At 37.0% G+C, this 19,073-nt stretch overlaps 1 protein-coding gene across 1 annotated transcript in view; it reads right to left on the bottom strand.

Moving 5' to 3' along the window:
* fsd1l (fibronectin type III and SPRY domain containing 1-like) overlaps positions 1-19,073 on the bottom strand; it is a 37,137-nt gene that overhangs the window by 13,020 nt on the left and 5,044 nt on the right. The window contains exons 3-7 of the mRNA XM_042723053.1: positions 9,947-10,042; positions 9,299-9,430; positions 4,537-4,638; positions 4,052-4,074; positions 2,157-2,278 (exon numbers count right to left, since the gene is read on the bottom strand). Of these exons, the coding sequence (XP_042578987.1) occupies positions 2,157-2,278; positions 4,052-4,074; positions 4,537-4,638; positions 9,299-9,430; positions 9,947-10,042 (475 nt within the window). The remainder of the gene's footprint in view (positions 1-2,156; positions 2,279-4,051; positions 4,075-4,536; positions 4,639-9,298; positions 9,431-9,946; positions 10,043-19,073) is intronic.

Raw genomic sequence — 19,073 nt, 5'->3', positions numbered from 1 at the left:
CCTAAAAGTAATCAAAAAGCAGTCTTATTATATACAGAGATTATATACTCAGATACAGAGCATAGAGAGTACAGATATAGAGAGTAAAAATATACTCTGAAATCATGTCATGCATATAAGTATCCTAAATATCCTGTTAATGATCCCTGTCCAAAGATAACATCCAGTAAAAAATAACACCACTCTTCTCTTCTTCGAATGCAGCTACGCTATACAGTAACTCTGATCCTCTCTCCATGCTTCTCAGGTTGGCTAGGAACAGATTTGAGTTTCTAAATTAAAGGGGTCATATGATGTGATTTCAAATTTTCCTTTCTCTTTGGAGTGTTACAAGCTCTTGGTGAATAAAGAAGATCTGTAAAGTTGCAAAGACTAAAGTCTCAAATCCAAAGAGATATTCTTTATAAAACTTGAGACTCGTCAACACCCCCCTGAAACGGCTCGTTCTATCACGCCCCACATCTCTACGTCACTATGTGGGGAGATTTGCATAATGCCGCCCAGATGTTCACACAAAGAAAGAATGCGTACCTTTTATTCTCGTTGTAGTATTGTTGTTGTCGTATAGACACTGTGTGTTTCACTGTGAAAGCGAAACTACTTTGTTTGGCCTTCCGACTAGAAGTCATGTTTATATCATGTTTATAATGGGTTTTATGTTTATGTCTCGTCGCTCCAGCCGGACAAGGCATCACAATATGTTAAGAGGCGTAACATTTCCGTCATACACTTGAGACATTCAGCCAATCACAGCACACCTCGCTTTTCAGAGCAATGAGCCTTGTAAAAATCGATGCATTTCAGAAGGCGGGGCATAGAGAAGAAACAATAATGTACAGTGTGTGGAAAATACTGTGTTTTTTAACCTTAAACCGCATAAACACATTTCATTACACCAAATACACAAAATAATGTTCTTTTTAGCAGCATCATATGACCCCTTTAACTCTGCTCAAATTATCCGGCTACAAAAAAAAAAAAAAAAAACATGCTGTCAGGTCACCAAGTATCAGAGCAAAATACAAGGAGCGAGGGGTGCCAGGGGTGATGGTTTAGTGCATTTTTCTCTAAACTAATCATATCTTGAGTTTTGACACTTCAGAGATGAGCTGTCTATACAGACTCAATCTCCAAATGACTTTTAATATGAACATGAAAAATATCTGTGCAAATGTTAAGTTAGCACAGTCTTGGAAGATTACCTCAGTGTCAGCAAATTAATATTCATGAATTTTGTCTTATAATGGTGTCACATGGCAAAGAAGCAGAGAGATACTTAAAAACAGAGAATTAGAATAGAGCCTAGATCAGACTTAGGCACTTCAGTGATTAGACAGAGACAGAATAGTTATAACTTGATTTGAAATGTTGATATCTGAAACACTTAGTCTACTATCCTCTTCTTGTGCTGGGATGATAGAGCCGAGAGGGGTCTTATTTTTCAGTGCTATTTAAAAAAATTGGTATATGCCTGGATTTGGTGCATTTGAAGACCCGAAAGCCAGAGTGACTCACAAAAGTGCAGAGAGTCATCTTGACGCATGATTACACAGGAGAACAGCAGATTCACGCAAACATAATCTGTAATGTCTTAAGTGAACATTTGGGGAACTGTTGGGGAAAACATCTGATGTGTAACATTATATTAGATCCGTGTAGTAAAGTAGGACTTACTGTATATTCATTATTTTCATTTTTAGGTGAACTATTCCTTTAAATCCCTTTAACACTTTAATAATGCAAACTAAGTTTTGTACTGAGTACCTGTGAAAAGTGACAGGGTTTACTTATTAGCTGGCATGATAAAAAAGATTGGAGGTAACTTAACAGGTTTTTAAAGTAGTCATGCTAACACATTAGTCACATGTAATATCTCAGTTTTACGTTTATACTTTTAATATGTAAAATGGCATAATTTAGATGTTTCGGTAAACATACCAATAATCTTCCTTTAAATGAATGTTAATATACTTTGGGTGAGGAAACATCTATGATGATAAGAATTATAATCTTCATATTTACAGAACAGGTTAGAGTAGATTCTTCTATCAGACGTTTAGTAACATAGGCATGGTAACTCACAGGTTGTAGGTTCAAACTCAAGATGAGTTGATCCTGTAATACAAGCAGCTAAATAACATTAATAATTAGCTTACCAGGGAGGAACTTGAGGCCCTGCAGAAGCTGTCTCTCCTGACTGAAGTCCACCATCAGGTGGGTCATATTATCTGTGGCTTTGGGCTTCATAGTCAAGCGGAAGGCAGGAGCCATTGTGACCCTAAAAGAACAAAATATAATAGTTTAAATATATTAGTCATAACTAAAGTTACAAGCTGAGTCGTTTCATTGCTCAGAACTTTGGGATCTGTAGAGTGTTGCATTCATGATTTATTATTGTAGGCCAAAACCCATAAAAGAGTTAGCATTTTACTGGTTTCATCGTCCCGAACCAATACATTTTTTAATGGGTTTTTGGTTAAATGTCTGAAAAAAGGTGTCTGGTGAAAACAAGCTCAAGATATTTTCATTCTTTATTCTATGACATAAAATACATCAGTAATACCTTATGATTTTTTAAAAGCTTAATTGGTGGTGAAACTGAAAAGTCATGTAACCATGGTCTAGTCTGTTTGGAGCACAGATGTCCAAACCCGGGCCTGAGGGGCAAAGCTGACCCACGATGACCTTTGATTTGGCCCGCCATACCATATCTTGCCATATTTGAATATAACACATAATTGGAGCATACCTTCATTTCTAAATTTTGCAATCTTTTTGTTCTATTTTTGCATTGAAATTTAGAGAACATACTGACCAACATACAGAACAAATAAATCAAATGTAATATAAATGGATATAATGCGACATATACTTTTAGCCCTCAGCCTTTAATCAAGTTTGATTTTTGATGAAAAGTTTGTGCACCTTTGGTTTACAACATACATTTAGTTTTTTACTTCTGGCGACCGTTGGTAATTATCATGATAAACAACATGTAAGAATAATAACGTTTCATTGGTCACAGAGCTTAATTTCAGAAATGATCAAAGCTATAACTTTCCTTGCATTTTCCAACCATTTGCATGCTTCAGAGTCACTGTATTTCATGAAACCATAAGCAGTGTGTATTCATTTCACTTCCCATATTACAGCCTGCACATAGGGTCTGTGTAAATGATTTACCATTGTGGTGTAAGTAAGGTCTTCACCCTCAGCAAATTATTTTAAACCTTTATATATATTATTTTATTTAATTGGTTTGTTATTAAAAACAATATTTGGCTTTTTGCCACACCAAATAACTAAAGCTACTCACACCCTGCACATGCCTCGCTCATGCAGTGTGAAACAGGTGCTGGAAAGCAGTAAAATATAGTCTGTTAGCAGATTTTATTTCATTCATCTTACTGATTTTTACTTAAGATTTTCTTATCTAAGGCACACCATAGGCCTAAGTTTTAGTTGACATTCCCATTGCACAAACACGTATGAATAATTTCATCACATTTTAGAACTGTGTAATAAGCCTCGCCACTTCCAACAATCAGGCTGTATTACATTCAGTCCCAATGGATGTAAAGCTACAGCAGATAAGCTATATATACATACATACTTTTTTCATCTTGAAGGAGAGTCTCTGGTTACAAAGCACTGAGGCTGTTTACACGCTCACAAACAGTTTCCGTACACAACAGTTTGTGTATGGCAGAGGCGTAGATCTTATTTATGTTGCTGTTTATGTTTAATGCTACCCCTTCACTAGCAGGTAACATTAAGCTTATTGCTACTAAGTGTCTGAGGATCAACTGCGAATACAAAACAACAGTGCACATCCTATAGATATTCAGTGCATACATCAAAAATAAAGCATGGCTAAAGTGTCTGAATGACCTACATAAAGGCACACAGACCAACCTAAGGTCAAACACCTGAACACACACACACACACACACACACATACGGGATGATCAACAGTGCAAAACAAACAATGTGAATGTATTTGTCATGCAGTGCTCAAAACCACATACAGAGAGTGGAACATATACTGTACCTATCCTTGATCTGTTTGGCAGCCTTGAGGATGAAGATAAAGAGGAAGAGATGAAAAAAGAGCAGGTCGTTAGTATTGCCATGCAGGTAAAGTGTGAGCATGCAATTCGACTGGATATACACAACCACAGAAACACACACACAGAGGGTAAATCAGGAACTTAAACATATGAAGCACAGGTTGATGAGCAGTTTAACAGATTGTTTTTTTTATATACACATTAGTTTTTAATAGATTCACATTTAATTAACACTTCATTTTTTTGCATTAGCATTACTTAGGTGAAAAATCAAGTTCCAGACAATAAGTAGGATTAGTATGTATAGTTCTAGTTTAATTCTTGCCATTATTTGCTTGCAGTTTTTAAATGAGCCACAGAAAATTAAATGGAAATTTGAAAAGACAACAAACCCAGCTTTTTAATAAATGTAAAAAATGATGTTTTAAATTGCAAGGATCCTTTGTGAAAAACATCAAACGTGTACCTTTGTGAATTCCCCCTCATCTGCAATGTGCAGTGCATTATTGGCAAACTCCAAAAGTTCCTCTGCACTCTCTAATGCATTGGTGCTTTGGGTCAGCTGGTTCTGGAGAAGAGATAAAGGTTGATCATTATTAGTGATTTTGAAATGATCTGTGTTCGCTGAATATATCTGGGCTGATTTTTTCTAATTCAGAGAGTATAATCTTTTTTCTATACAAAGCTTCCACTAAAATAATTACAACTGGAATGAAAATTAATAAAAACTAGAAAGATATTTTTAAAAAAGCAAATTTTGTACCAACAAAAAAATGCTCCAAAAAAGCCCAGCAGTGTTCCTGAATGAATCTATATTTCTGAACAAATGAGTTGAGTGAATTATTCAATGACACACTCAGTCAATTGTTGAATCCATGAATTAATCTGTATTTTTCAACAAATCAGTTAAGTGCATAATACAATGACTCATCTATAAACACCACTTCCTGTATCAATGAAACTCACTGAAAAATCCTGACCACTAAGGACCTGTTAAGACCTGAATCTACTTTGGGTGATCTGATCACAAGTGAACAGCTGTAACACACTGTCAACTGCATTTGTCTCCAATGCATCTTCAGTGACCACTTGTGCCTGGATTAAAGATCCGTCTCATATCTGCCATGCACAGAAACTGTCACTGTTGTTATTGAGCAAGATAAATTTCACGGTTGTGATACGAGTCTTCCAGCTGTCGGTGAACGGAGTCAAAGCAGCATATACCTTGCTATTAAGAATTCTCAAATCTTTCAAGTGTGAGGTTTAAGTGGTCTGATCCACAGATTCTTGCTTTACATTTCACTTTTAATGGTGCATAAAAATGAGCTGAAGAGAAACATGACATAACTTAAAAAAGCTTTACCCTAAATGTCCACTGAACTGGAAGAGATCTGCTCACTACACCAAAAGTTTGTTCCCTGACAAAGCTCCCTGAACGTCCCACACTACTGCATTCTATTTTAAAAGCGAACACAGTGTAAATAACAGATTTACTGTGCAGTGTAAGCCAATTAATTCATTAAAATGGGAGTATTCGTGACAGTGCAGAACTCGGATGGAAGTTCAGTGAGCTTACATGTAACCCTACAGTAACCCGAATGACAGCTTCAGAAATTGTAACTATAGAAAATGGTTTAATGTTATAATTTTGCACACTTTCTATGTATACTTTATTTAAATGGGTCATGACATGACAAATCAAATTTGCTTTCTGACAGTCCACATACTTTAGTCTGTCAATAGGGCAAATGGAGTGAAAGAACGTTCACTATGATGCATTTGGTTTGAATAGCTTGTTCACGTCTTTGTACAGATATCAGAAGATTCCCAACGTAAGGAACAAATGGATATTTTATTTTTAATGCCATCCCGGACTGTGTCAGAGGATTGATCGGAGCATTTTGTTTTGTAAACAAGGCACAGTGTCATGGAGAGTTCACAAAGAAACATTTGTAGAAAGATGAAGTGGTACTAGATCTGACTGCAGCTGCATCACAAACTGTAAGTAAATGATTTCATAATGCTTTGTCTGGAAAATACTGTTTTTGTTGTTGTTATTGTTGTTTTTACCATTTTGTCAAAACACTCACATGCAATAGCGAGGGGGCATTGATACTGTTTTCTATGCAATGACATAAGCCAATTATAACAGGGGCTGATTCCTGATAAGCCTTAACCCTTTAACTGGCATCCCCATTTTTGAAAATTCATGAGAAAGTGCACTATCCAAACTTAAATTATTATAATTCATGAGCACTTTTGAATACAGACCTAAGGTTGATGTCTTTTTTAAGAAAACAATTAGCAGATTATTACAGAAGTGAAATCATTTAATCAAATGAAAGTAATAAAAAGTTATAGAAGTTTACATTTACTGTAAAGAAGATGTATTGTACTATTTTTCTTTTATATAAAATAAATATTTTTAAAAAATAGTTAAAAATACAAAATTGCTATAAAATTAAAGCCATATGTCTACATAAGTTGTGTTCCAAATTTGAAGTTGACAAAAAATAATTGAGGTTCATGTGCAATTTTGTTTAGGCGGGTTCCACCAAAACTCCACTAAATTTTTTTTATGCATTTCTGTCACAAATCTATCAATTTCTCCCTCCATATTACGTCTATCACAAAATAACCACATATAAAATATGGAATCTTGAGACTCAGACCTTTCAAACGATATGTATTTTGTCAAGATTATAAAAAGTTTTGATACATTTTGTAATATGACACCCCCACTAAGGGGGAGGAGACCACTAAAAGAGTTTGAAGTACCATTTCTATAGTAACGCAATTTCTGAATTCAAAATGGTTTTCACAGGATGAGTTTTGGGATTTTAACCTTTCAAATGGTATATAACTTATGATGATTACTAAAACATGTGATAGGGACAAAGGCAACGAAATGAAGACTTTTTGTGACAACTCCTGTTATAATGTAATTTGTCATCGACTCTTGGTGCAATCTTGTCATAAATGAATCTATTACTATTCCTACATAATTTGTAACAAACAAAAAAAATGGTGAAATATCTATTTAGGAGTCTTAGACCTTTCCAAATATAGATAGTTTGTCATGATTACATTAGGATTTAATTGTAATATAGTGAAGTAAACTTAGGTGTCCCATATTCGGGACAGGACGATGACAGTTAAGGGCCCTCCCCTTAAAAACAGGTCATTTCAGACAGAGGGTCAGAATGAGGGTTGCAAATAATCTTTTTTTTTTTTTTTGTGCAAAAACTTTATTAACATTAAAAGTAAACCCCAAGGAACATATGAAAAAAATAAAACAAATACATGTAATGACCCCTTTAAAATCTTTGTTTGCTGATGCTGTCATGAGGGCCAATATAAAGTCAACCTAATACAATAATAATAATAATAATAATAATAATAATAATAATAATAATAATAATGTATGTAATGATAATAATTTAATAATAATAAACAGCAAACCATATCAGCCATCACACTGGTAATCAGTTTTTATAAAATAATTTTTATAACAGTGCATCCCTAATATTTAATGTTCTAAAATACGATAATAACCATAATAAGTTTTGCTTGACTGTCAATGACAAATATTATGACAGTGGTGTATAAGACTGATTCATGTGGACAAAAAAGTGATAAAACATGTATAAATAAGTTTTTAAATTCCTTGTTTTATTTTGGTGATTATTATTTTATTTTTTTTAATGATTATTTTACTTTCTTTTATGTAAAGCACTTTGAATTACCATTGTGTACGAAATGTGCTATATAAATAAACTTGCCTTGCCTTGTCTAAATTGAAGAACTAGATAAACATAAAAGACTCACAGAAGCTACAGATAACAAAAACCTTAAAAAGAACCCTATAACGGTTCCTGCAGCTGTCAGTAACTAACAGCAGCCGGCGTGTTTACGTACTATTATGCGGTTAAGGATGGGAAGGGTGCTGATGCTAATCACTTATCTGAGCTCATTTCTCTCTCTGGTATTGTTCCTGTTCAGTGGACTTAGAGGGCTGGGCACAATACTGCCATTACAGCACCATGACATCACCAGCCCAGCCAAAGCCAACTACACACACACCTACCAGAAACCTAAAACAAAAACACTGACTGCATGCACATGCAATCAAAGTTATGCGAAAACTAAGTCTATGATCCTGCTTGAGATATGAGCAGTGCTGGTGTTATTTTATAAGCATATAAGTATACGGCTGGGGAAAACAATGCGTTAATTTCTGTGATTAACATAGGCTCCTCAAGTCTTGATATATAATAATTACAAATACATCTTTCCTGAGAGCAGGCAACTGATAATGGTCTGCAGGTGTAAGTGCAGTCAGTACAATGAAACTGCAAATGGTTTATTAAATTAGTTATACATGGACAGATCAACAGTGTCGATGCTCCTAATACTAATGCTGATCTTCACACAAAATTTTTTCAGAGTGTTTCTAATGGTGTGACAGGGCAACATAACCTGGAATTAGTTGAAACTACATTTAGATGAAGCTAAATGTGGCATCTATTATAATTTATTATAATACGTTTACATGACGATTGTTATAAATGTATACAAATCCAAAGTTATTATAAGATTAATCCATTTTCTAATTGTCATTAATAAATGATAAACAGAAACAGTATTCTACCAATATACAGTAATGTCAATTGAAGCCTAAAAATTCACAGATAAATCGATGATTAAAAACCTTCAATTTAAAGGTATAGTTCACCCAAAAATGAAAATTACCCCCTGATTTACTCACCCTCAAGCCATCCTAGGTGTATATGACTTTCTTCATTCAGACAAATACAATCAGAGGTATATTAAAAAATGTCCTGTCTCTTATAAGTCTTTATAATGGCAGTGAATAGTGGTCGAGATTTTGAAGCCCAAAAAAATGCATCCATACATCATTAAAAAGTACTCTACATGGCTCCAGGGGTTAATAAAGGCCTTCTAAAGTGAATCAATGCATTTGTATAGGAAAAATATCACTATTTAAAACTTAAAAAAAGCTTCCGCTAACTGCTTTATGCACATTCACTAGAGAGTGGAGTTCATGGGGTAATTTTCATTTTTGGGTGAACTATCCTTTTAAGAGGAATCGGTATTAGAATCGATATTAAACAAATATTATTTGAATTACTTCTAATATTGGTTCTACATTCTACATTCTATGTGCAAATACATGTGCCATTCCAAAAGCTGTTTGAGATAGTTACCTGAAGCTCATGTGATTTCCGGACTGTTTCCTGTTTGATGGTGTTTGTCATACTCTCCTTCATCTCATCCAGGATGGAGTACACCGTGTCAAATTCCTCCTCTAAATCCGACACCACCTGTGTGGAGTTGACCTGAAACATGACAAAATTTCAAAATGAAGGGAAACCAAAATCAGTTTACCACCGTTACTCTTAGGAAGTTTTTGCCAACCCCACTCACATCACCAGCAACTTGCAGTAGCAATGTAACCTGAACTCATTCATGTTCAAAAAGACTAGGTAACTTTCCAATGCTGCTAAAATGCTAAATCTATGGTAAATCATAGTCATGACATAAAAAGCTGAGATGCGTATTAATAATTATGAGATAAAACATTATCAGAGATAAGAAATTAAATTTATAGACATCATAATTATAACGAAAAGTCAAAACTATGAGAATATGGGACAAATTTCTTTTTATTGACATAAAGCTTATTTGGTAATGACATTTGTACTAGCCACCAGGATTAGAAATACCTCCTAGCCACCGTGGTAGTGTAAACAAGAATTGCTGCTGTAATAGCTAATGTATACAGTGGAATACAGTGTTGCTGAGTTTGTATATCATAACTTCATTTTAGAGTGCTTTTAGTGTGGTGTACTCACCTGAACTCGACCCAAAGTGTGATTCAGCGTTTCAATGAAATTCTGGAGTTCCTCATTTTTGTTTGCTAATGTGGCAATTATCCTCTGTAAAGCATCCTACAAAAAGCAAACAAACAAATCATACTGATGCTCATTTAGCTGTCTCTTTGTTTTGTTGTATTTACTATATCAGTCATATTGCTCGTTATTTCTTCCTTTGTGCTTATGCTGACTGTTTAATTCTCTTCTGCAATTCCTTGAGAATATTTTACCTACATTAGTAAGCCTTTTATTCATGTTTCATGTGATACTAAATTTGGCATCAAGAATTGTGAGATTGCTCAGGTATCTAAATACCATATGACTCTATCACGATTAAAGATTCTGACTACAGCGTCAGCCGTATTGTTCATGCACTGATGTATCTGAGGTGTAGAACAGTGCCAATTATGTTGCTAAACTGATAAAACCTTGATAACCCATTTTTCTTTTGTGCGAACACTGTCTTAAATCTTTCTACTTGCTTGACACACAAGTCTTGACAAGGTCTCACATTGCCTGGACAATGCCTTGCAATGTGGCCAGCTTTTTAACATGCATTGCACTTCTTGAACCTCCGACTCTCTTATTTCCAGTTCCAGCCCCTCTTGTTTGCACTGGTGCTATGGAGAACCTCTGAGAATTTTGCCTCTGACCTTTCTTGCAGTTATTGCAAAGTCCTTTTTTGAACATTATGTTTATTGTTTTTTTTTTCCAAATTAAACACAACATACAAAATAATCTAAATTAGTGCCACAAATACAGTAAGCGGTAAATAAAATTTAACAAGAAAACAGAGAAAGTTAGATGATATCTAAGCATTCTCTATTGCAAAGTCTTTCTTGCAGAGGTCTGTCACCTCAACTTTGTTCAGTATATGAACTTTGTTAATGCATCAGTCACCTTTACTTCTTTGTATTTTGCCATTTTGGAATATTTTTTTAATTGGGACACTGCTCATTCGTAGGGCTCATCCATACATTTTCAATCTCTTTCATGTTCTACGTGAGTCAAAAACACACTACTTTTGTGTTATACTTGTAAACAGAATACCTAGTGATGTAAAGTTGCATAGAAGATCAGAAAAAGACTATCTTCAGCAGGATGATTTAATGAAATTGTGCTATTTCAGTTATCAAGTCTAATGACCAAAGGATACTTTGTTTGTCCACATTTATTTGATGATACATCAATCTCAAGTTAATTGCATCCCATGTCACATCATTGCATTATCCAAAAAAAATCTATTAAGTCTATTTTAAAATTGTACATATTTTAAATATATTTTAAAACACTATTCATATGCCTTGGCTATTGGTATTCTATTATAAAGCAGAGGAATTTTGACCTATTTAATATATATTCATCTCTGTCCTCTAAGGCTTGTTTACGGTGTCCCATTTGGCAACTCATGTGGAAACTTCTCAGATGCTCTGCTTGAGGAATAACACTGTTTTTTATTTGATATGCAATACAGAAATACAATAGAGATCGTCTTTAAAAACTAATACCACCAAACAGAGATTAATAAACCCTGATAGAACTGACACATTTTGATGCCAGGTCAATAACTGCCTCCAGACAGGGAGCTATAAGAGATAGGAGTTGGTCATTTGAAGTGTGCCGCACAGATGTATTATTTTATCCGATACACTGGCATTCATTTGCTCTCTAGTGAACCATAACAAGTTTGCAGAGTTTGCAAGTTCACTGCTGGGATTGCTTCCACTTGTGAACTTGTGCAGCTATAACAAATGCTGGCTCTGCTAGGTAATGCAGTGATAGAGAATTTGCCTGCAAGACTTTCTTTTCATATCATACTGTCAACACAATATGTAGTCTATAGTTTATAGTCAAACTATCATAACATTGTAATTTTAATTGATGATTAAATGATGCTGGTTAATTGAGTTAAGTCTCAATTTTTAGGTTGATGCTTGCTCACTTCACTATAAAGTATGTGCACACAGGCTGCAGTTCATTTAATGCCCACCGGTGTCATTAATAACAAAGGTTTCTGAATTCTTCATACGGTCCCTTTAAGGAGAGGTGCAGTAATGCCACTGCTGCAGGTTTCTATGACATGGCTATATGCAAAGCTAATCAAAACTCAGTGGAGGGACAATCCTCTGGTCAAGGGAGGAAAATAAGTGAAAGCAGAAGCTTGTGATCCAGTAACTTTGTGGATCAGGTAAGTCGCTGTAATTCGGAGCAGCTTAAAGGGGACCTGTAATGTAAAATTCACTTTTTCTCCCACTCCTATTTTTTCCCCATAAATTATAAGCAGTGTCACAGAACAAGGCTTTGTTCGCAGAATCTATAAAAAGTAACATCACTTTGTACATTCCCATTTAGAACTTAGTTTAGTACTAGATTACTACTAGACTACTAGTACTAGACTAGTTTAAGACTAGATCTGCTAAGCACACCGCTGCTGCTGCAGAGCAAGTATGTACTTGCTCCTAGGGATGGGTATCATTTACATTTTATCGATACTGATACCGATACTGTTTATCGATATCTGTCCTTATCAATGCTGTTATCGATACTATTTGGTGCAAAAAGATATGATGTGAAAAGCTGTAGAAAGTTTCAAGTTATTTTATTACTGCTGAACTTCTGCAGCTCTTTTAAAGTTCTTCAGTCAAGAGCAGTGTTATTTTTCTCTGTTATATTTTATTAACGTTAAAGGAATAGTTCATCCAAAAATGAAAATTGTGTCATCATTTACTCATTCTCAAGTTGTTTTAAACCTGAATGAGTTTCTTTCTTCTGTTGAACATAAAAGTTATTTTGAAGAATGTGGGTGCTACTGGTCTCCGTTGTCTTACATATTTTTTTTTCCTACTATCAAAGTCGGTGGGGACCAGCAACAGTTTGGTTACCCACATTCTTCAAAATATCTTCGTTTGTATTCAGCACAAGAAAGACATTAATACAGGTTTGGTACAACATGACAGTGACTAAATAATGACAGAATTTAAATTTGTGGGTGAACTATACCTTTAATGACAATCGGCATCATGTTTAGTACTGTTGATTTAGAGAGCTGCATGCATCCATTTTTCGCTCAACTGTTTAATTTCACTTTAGACATAACTAACTGTGTTTATATGTAAACCGTGTGTTTTTTTGACAGTACTAACACAATCAGATGATAAGTAAGATAACTAAGTAAACAGGTGCTGTTTGACCGCCCTTTTAGTGTAAGCATGCTTCAGGTGTACGCGCTCTGAATAAGCACGTCAGAACAGCACGCAAATGAAATGTTTTAACCGGCAAGTAGGGCTGCACAATAAATCGAAGTGAAATTGTAATCGCGATTAGGAAAAAGCTGCAGTTGTCATGCGTTTCTCTCAGTGAAGCACGGTTCTGAGATCAGCAGTAAATCTCCATCCAAAAGGCCAGAGGGGCTCTCGCGCTGAAAGTCCAAATATGCCTTAAAGAAGAAACCCAGGAAATGCCTATAGGTTGCTGAATAAACAGAAGATTTAACTGCTTTTATTGATTCAACATGACTAATAAACACATGACTATGACAATACATGGTTTATCCGAGGTTGTCTTATTATAATTTGTATTATAATAAAGTAGGGCTTTGCGATATTGAAGAAAAATGCGATATACGATACCTTGTTAAAAAATGCGATATTCAATGTGCAATACAATATTGCTTAAAGTGTGTAAAATATATTCCAATTATATTTTAAAATGTTTAAAAATGAAAATTCTATAACCAATTTGTTTCACATTCTTTCTTGAAAAAGAAAGAATCACTACAACCTCTGAAAGTGACCAGCAGTTTTAGCATTACATAAAAAGAAGTCACAAATCTGAAAATGTCATTTTAACATCAGTGTGAACATACAAACCAAAAAATTAATGACACTGATTTTATATCATTGTAAATTTGCTTTCCATACACTTTAAGTACTTTTTCGTACTTCAAACAGCAAAAACTATAGTCTGAGAAAGTTCAAACATGAAAGAACACAATAAAGAAAGAAAAGGAAAAAAATAAAGAAAGAAAAAGAAAAAAAATACACAATTCACAAGCATAGATAAAATAAACAGTATTCAGGTACATAAATGTAATAATTAAGTGTAAAATAACACCACATAGTGTTCACTGTATGAATTAAATTTAGATTAATCTTTGTAATAGCTGTTTTGTTGTTTGATTAACATTAGTGACATATTCAGCAGCATGTATTCAGTATAATGATACACATCCGCACGGATCCATTATAATGATACACATCCGATTTCTTTCTCAGCTGTTTACATTCATTTAAAACATAACCAATGCTTTTACGAGAATTATTGTCAAGACAAGTACTATTGACATAATTCTGTGTGTATATGTCTGTTCATGAGGAGATGCGAAAAGACGAATCAATTCGGTGTTCGCACGCTGTCTGAAACATGTCTCTGTGTATGCGCACGCTTTGCACATGTGCAGCAGAACTGGAGAGAAGCTGTGCGAGATGCATGCACTTCAGGTGTGAGTCAGACAGCAAGACGAGATGGCAAAGAGTTGTTTTTTGCAACTTATTGCACTTATCTCTTTTTAACATCAAGCAATTCTCTGCTACATGCGTAGAACTAAAACTTTGACCTTTTGCAACGTTTTGATTTAAGCCCTATAATAAAGTATATAATAATGCAATGCTAATCGACATAGACTTTATTTATCACTACTTAGAATACTATGAAATATTGCATGCCTTATTCTGTGTAAGAAGCCACATCATCTCATAGATGGATTCATTTCAAATGCTCGACTGACATTATGAAATGAATTTGGAGTTAAAACACGTTATTAAATGTGGTATTTTCATATGCTTTCAGATGGAGCAGCATATACTACACAGAGCCGTAGTTCCCTGACGAGCTACGCAAACAGCTGTCATTATCGCAAATGATTTCATAATCATATGATTATATTAATTTTTTTGCGTAACTTGTCAGTGTACTACAGCTCTGTGTAGTAAATGCTGCTCCATCTGAAAGCATGTGATGGAGATTTACTACTGATTACAGATCCGGCTTTACTGACAAGATGCGACTGATAATCTCATTCGATTAATCATGCAGCCCTATCGGCAAGGCTTTAAAGCACATGCAAATAATGTACTTTTGTGATTGCAAATAAGTGCAGTGTCTCGTGAGTGTAACTCTACTGCTGAATTAACATTAGATGTGAATGTGTCACGAGTTGCAGTTGAAGCTGGAGTCGCTAGTAAATACCACACATTGCTTGAGGTAGATATTGTGTTTTGTTTGTAAATGTTTAATTATATTACTAATATTGCCACCTTTGTTCACTATTACACTACTGCATATATTGCATCTGACACTGGTGTTGCATAGTTTTTTAACGTGAGCCCACACTTTTGAACGTTTCACTCTTGACTGATTGCATGACTGATTGCACGCAAACACATACCACACATGCATAGATATCACATGCATGTCGAGCAAACATCGGCCACATCATTCTGTGAAGGAAAATAACAAGCAGCAGCTTCTAATTCGCCATAAACATTGAAGTATACAGAGCTAAAACAACGCAAGTATCGATAACTGTATCGTTTGTCCTGAAGCTTATCATTGTCCGGTATTGACCCAGTTACGTACCGGTCCAAAAAAATACCGGTTCTCGTTACCCATCTCTACTTGTTAATGTTAATTCATTTACAGACAAGCTGCTGTGAGAATGTAAGAAATGCTGTATGAATACCCATGCATAAATCCTGTATCAGATCTAGACAGGTGGAGCTGGGGAAGGTAGAGGGTTTCAGAGAAACCTGCTGCAAGACCAGTTTACAGTGAGCACTGAACCTGACTAAAAAGCAAGCATGCTTCTTGGCTGCAGAATCAGCAGAGATCAGTCAGTTTATGACATGTAGCAAATGGTGTAATTGCTAGCAGAACAATGCCGGGTTCAACGCTGGTCTCTCGTCGGGTAACATGAGGAAGTACAAAACATTGTGCTATGATCTCCGACGGGCAGTAAAAGCCGCCAAACACTGATACAAGCTAAATGTCTCCCAACACATATGGCAAGGACTAAGAACCATATGTGCCTTTGGAAACAAATCCTCTGCAGCTATGAGAGCAGACCCATCACTGGCTGACGAGTTAAACTCTTTCTATGGCCGATTTGAATGCAACCGAGGCAGCGCGAGTCTGCCGATCAGCGCATCAGGAAGCAGCAGTCAGAACAGCGATAGTCATGTAATCACCGTGTTGGAGGACGAGGTTCAGAGGGCTCAAAAGCGAGTGAACGTCAGGAAAGCAGCAGGTCCTGATGGGATTTCTGGCTGTGTTCTGAGGTCCTGTGCTGTTTTTAATGAGTCCCTTGCTACCTCAGTGGTTCCCACCTCCTTTAAAAAATCTAAGAATAATAAGAATAATAACCCCTTTTCCCTGAATGACTATCATCCAGTTGCCCTCACGTCAACAGTCATGAAGGTCTTTGAGAAACTTAGAAAAACAACATTTGCTCCTCCATCCTGATACTTTGGACCCTCTTCAGTTTGCCTATCGCCCCAACAGATCTACTGAAGATGCCGTCTCTCACGTCCTGCACTCTTCCCTCAAGCACATTGAGAGCAGCAATGGGAACTATGTAAGGCTACTATTCATCGACTATAGCTCAGCTTTCAATACTATAGTCCCCATCAAGATAGCTTCCAAACTCATGGACCTCGGCCTGAATTCTTCACTCTGCAGCTGGATTCTTGATTTCCTCACTGGTACACCTCAAGTGGTGAAAGTAGGTCAGTTCACATCCAACTCCATCTCCCTGAATGTAGGAGCCCCATAGGGCTATGTCCTGAGTCCCATGCTCTACTCTCTCTACTGCATGTCTTCCCACAGCTCCACATCTATTATCAAATTTGCTGACAATACTGTGGTTCTGGGCCTCATTTCCAACAATAATGAAGCCGCATACTTGCATGACGTAGAGAAACTCACATCATGGTGCCAGGACAATTGTCTCTCTATGAATGTGAGTAAAACTAATCAGCTGATTGTGGATTTCAGGAAGAGACAGCAGTGGCCCTATACTCCTCTTATGATCAGTGGGACCCCTGTGGAGAGGGTGAGCAGCTTCAAGTACCTTTGTCTAAACATCTCTGAGGACCTGACTTGGACTTCACACATCCAAACTCAGGTTAATAAAGCCAGGCAAAGACTGTACCATCTGCGACAGCTGAGGAAATTCAGGGTTTCACAAGCAATCCTGAAAACTTTCTATTCAGGGGCCATAGAAAGTGTATTGACTCAGTGTATCTCAGTGTGGTATGGGAACAGCTCCAGTCAGGACTGCAAAGCCCTGCAGAGAGCTGAGCATATCTCAAGGTCTGCTCTCCCCTCTCTGCAGGACATCTACCTCAAAAGCTGCAAAAGCAGAGCTGTTAAAATCATTAAGGACTCTAACCACCCTGGTAAATGTCTTTTCATTTTAATGCCATCTGGTAAACGCGCTTCCGTAGCCTGATGGCAAAAACTGAGATACTTAGGAGGAGCTTCTTCCCCCAGGCCATCAGGCTCCTAAACTCAAACTCAGTAACTTAAACTCTACATGACTTCACTTAATTATCAGTAAGATACTTAATATACTGACATTGTCACTAGCACACAACAATTTCCCTGGGCTTAATTCAGGATCAGGAGCCCTCTGTGGGCTATACTCGGGAACAGGAGCCCTTCCTGGGCTTGACTGGGGATCGGGAGACCTCCATGGGCTATACCCGGGAATAGGAGCCCTTCCTGGGCTTAACTCGGGATCAGGTGCCCTCCGTCGGCTTAACTCGGGATCAGGAGCCCTTTGTGGGCCATACTCGGAAACAGGAGCCCTCCCTAAGCTTAACGGGGTTAACAGGAGCCCTTCCTGGGCTTAACTTGGGATCAGGAGCCCTCCGTGGGCTATACTCGGGAACAGGAGTCCTTCCTGGGCTGAACTGGGGATCAGGAGCCCTTCCTGGGCTGAACTGAGGATCGGGAGCCCTTCATGGGCTATGCTCTGGGCCTACATTGGAGTGAACTCTGGGGCCTGTGCCAACACTGGAGCGAACTCTGGGGCCTGGGACGACACCCTTCTCCTCACCCCTAGTTTCCTCTTCTGGATCGGGGGGAAAAGGCGTGGTCTGTGGCAACACTGGAGCGAACTCTGGGGCCAGGACCGACACTGGAGCGAACTCTGGGGCCTGGGCCGACACTGGAGCGAACTCTAGGGCCTGGGCCGACATTGGAGGGCGTTCTGGAGGAGCGGGCACTGGAGGGCGCTCTGGAAGGCGCTTACGAGGAGCGGACACTGGAGGGAGCTTTGGGGCTGAAGTAAACTTTGAATTGCCCGTAATAATCCTTCTGCACCTTAATAATGAGGGGGAACTCTCCTTCCTCTCTATATCTCAGTATTGGATGGACCCAATATTTCCTTTCTTTTTCTGTTTTTAAGAAGCGAAAGGACAACAAAATCATCCTCACTGCTTGAAGACTCCATTTAGCCTAGTACTGTTTTGCTCATTTTTTGGCAACAGATTAATTAATCGGACTAAGTGTGCAAGGTTTCTTTGCATGAATTTTTAGGATGACGAATATGAAAAAACGCATACAAAAATTTCAGTGTGCAAGGACCTTTACAGTGTACTTGCACAAGAAAATATCTTGGATATAACATGGGTTATGGTTATCTTTAGGGTTAATACTTAGTTATTATAAGTACATTGATGCAGAACAGGACAGTTAAATAAAGTGCAACCATTGTATTAACATTTGTAAGATTCTGTGAGTTTCAATTTGTGTCACTGGATTTTTTAAATACTTTAATACAGTCATTCTGATTTAGAAAGTGGCACTACCTAGACTATGGTCTCTTTAGAGATGTTAAAGGGCATGTGCTTCACATCACTGAGGGCTAAACCTGCTAATGATGAAATCCTAGAACCTCACCACACTCGGCTGCAAACCACCCAAGTGCACGGCTGCACGCTACGGCATCAGGACAGCAACATCCACAAACAGCAGTTCAACAACATCCAGGGCCTTCCTGTATCTTAAGGTGAATATCATCCACCCCCTGCACCTTGCCACTCTT

The sequence above is a fragment of the Cyprinus carpio genome, chromosome B5, assembly GCF_018340385.1.
Source record: "Cyprinus carpio isolate SPL01 chromosome B5, ASM1834038v1, whole genome shotgun sequence".
Lineage (NCBI taxonomy): Eukaryota > Metazoa > Chordata > Actinopteri > Cypriniformes > Cyprinidae > Cyprinus > Cyprinus carpio.
Note: the sequence above shows the minus strand (reverse complement) of the source record. Positions and strands in the feature narration are given on the sequence as shown.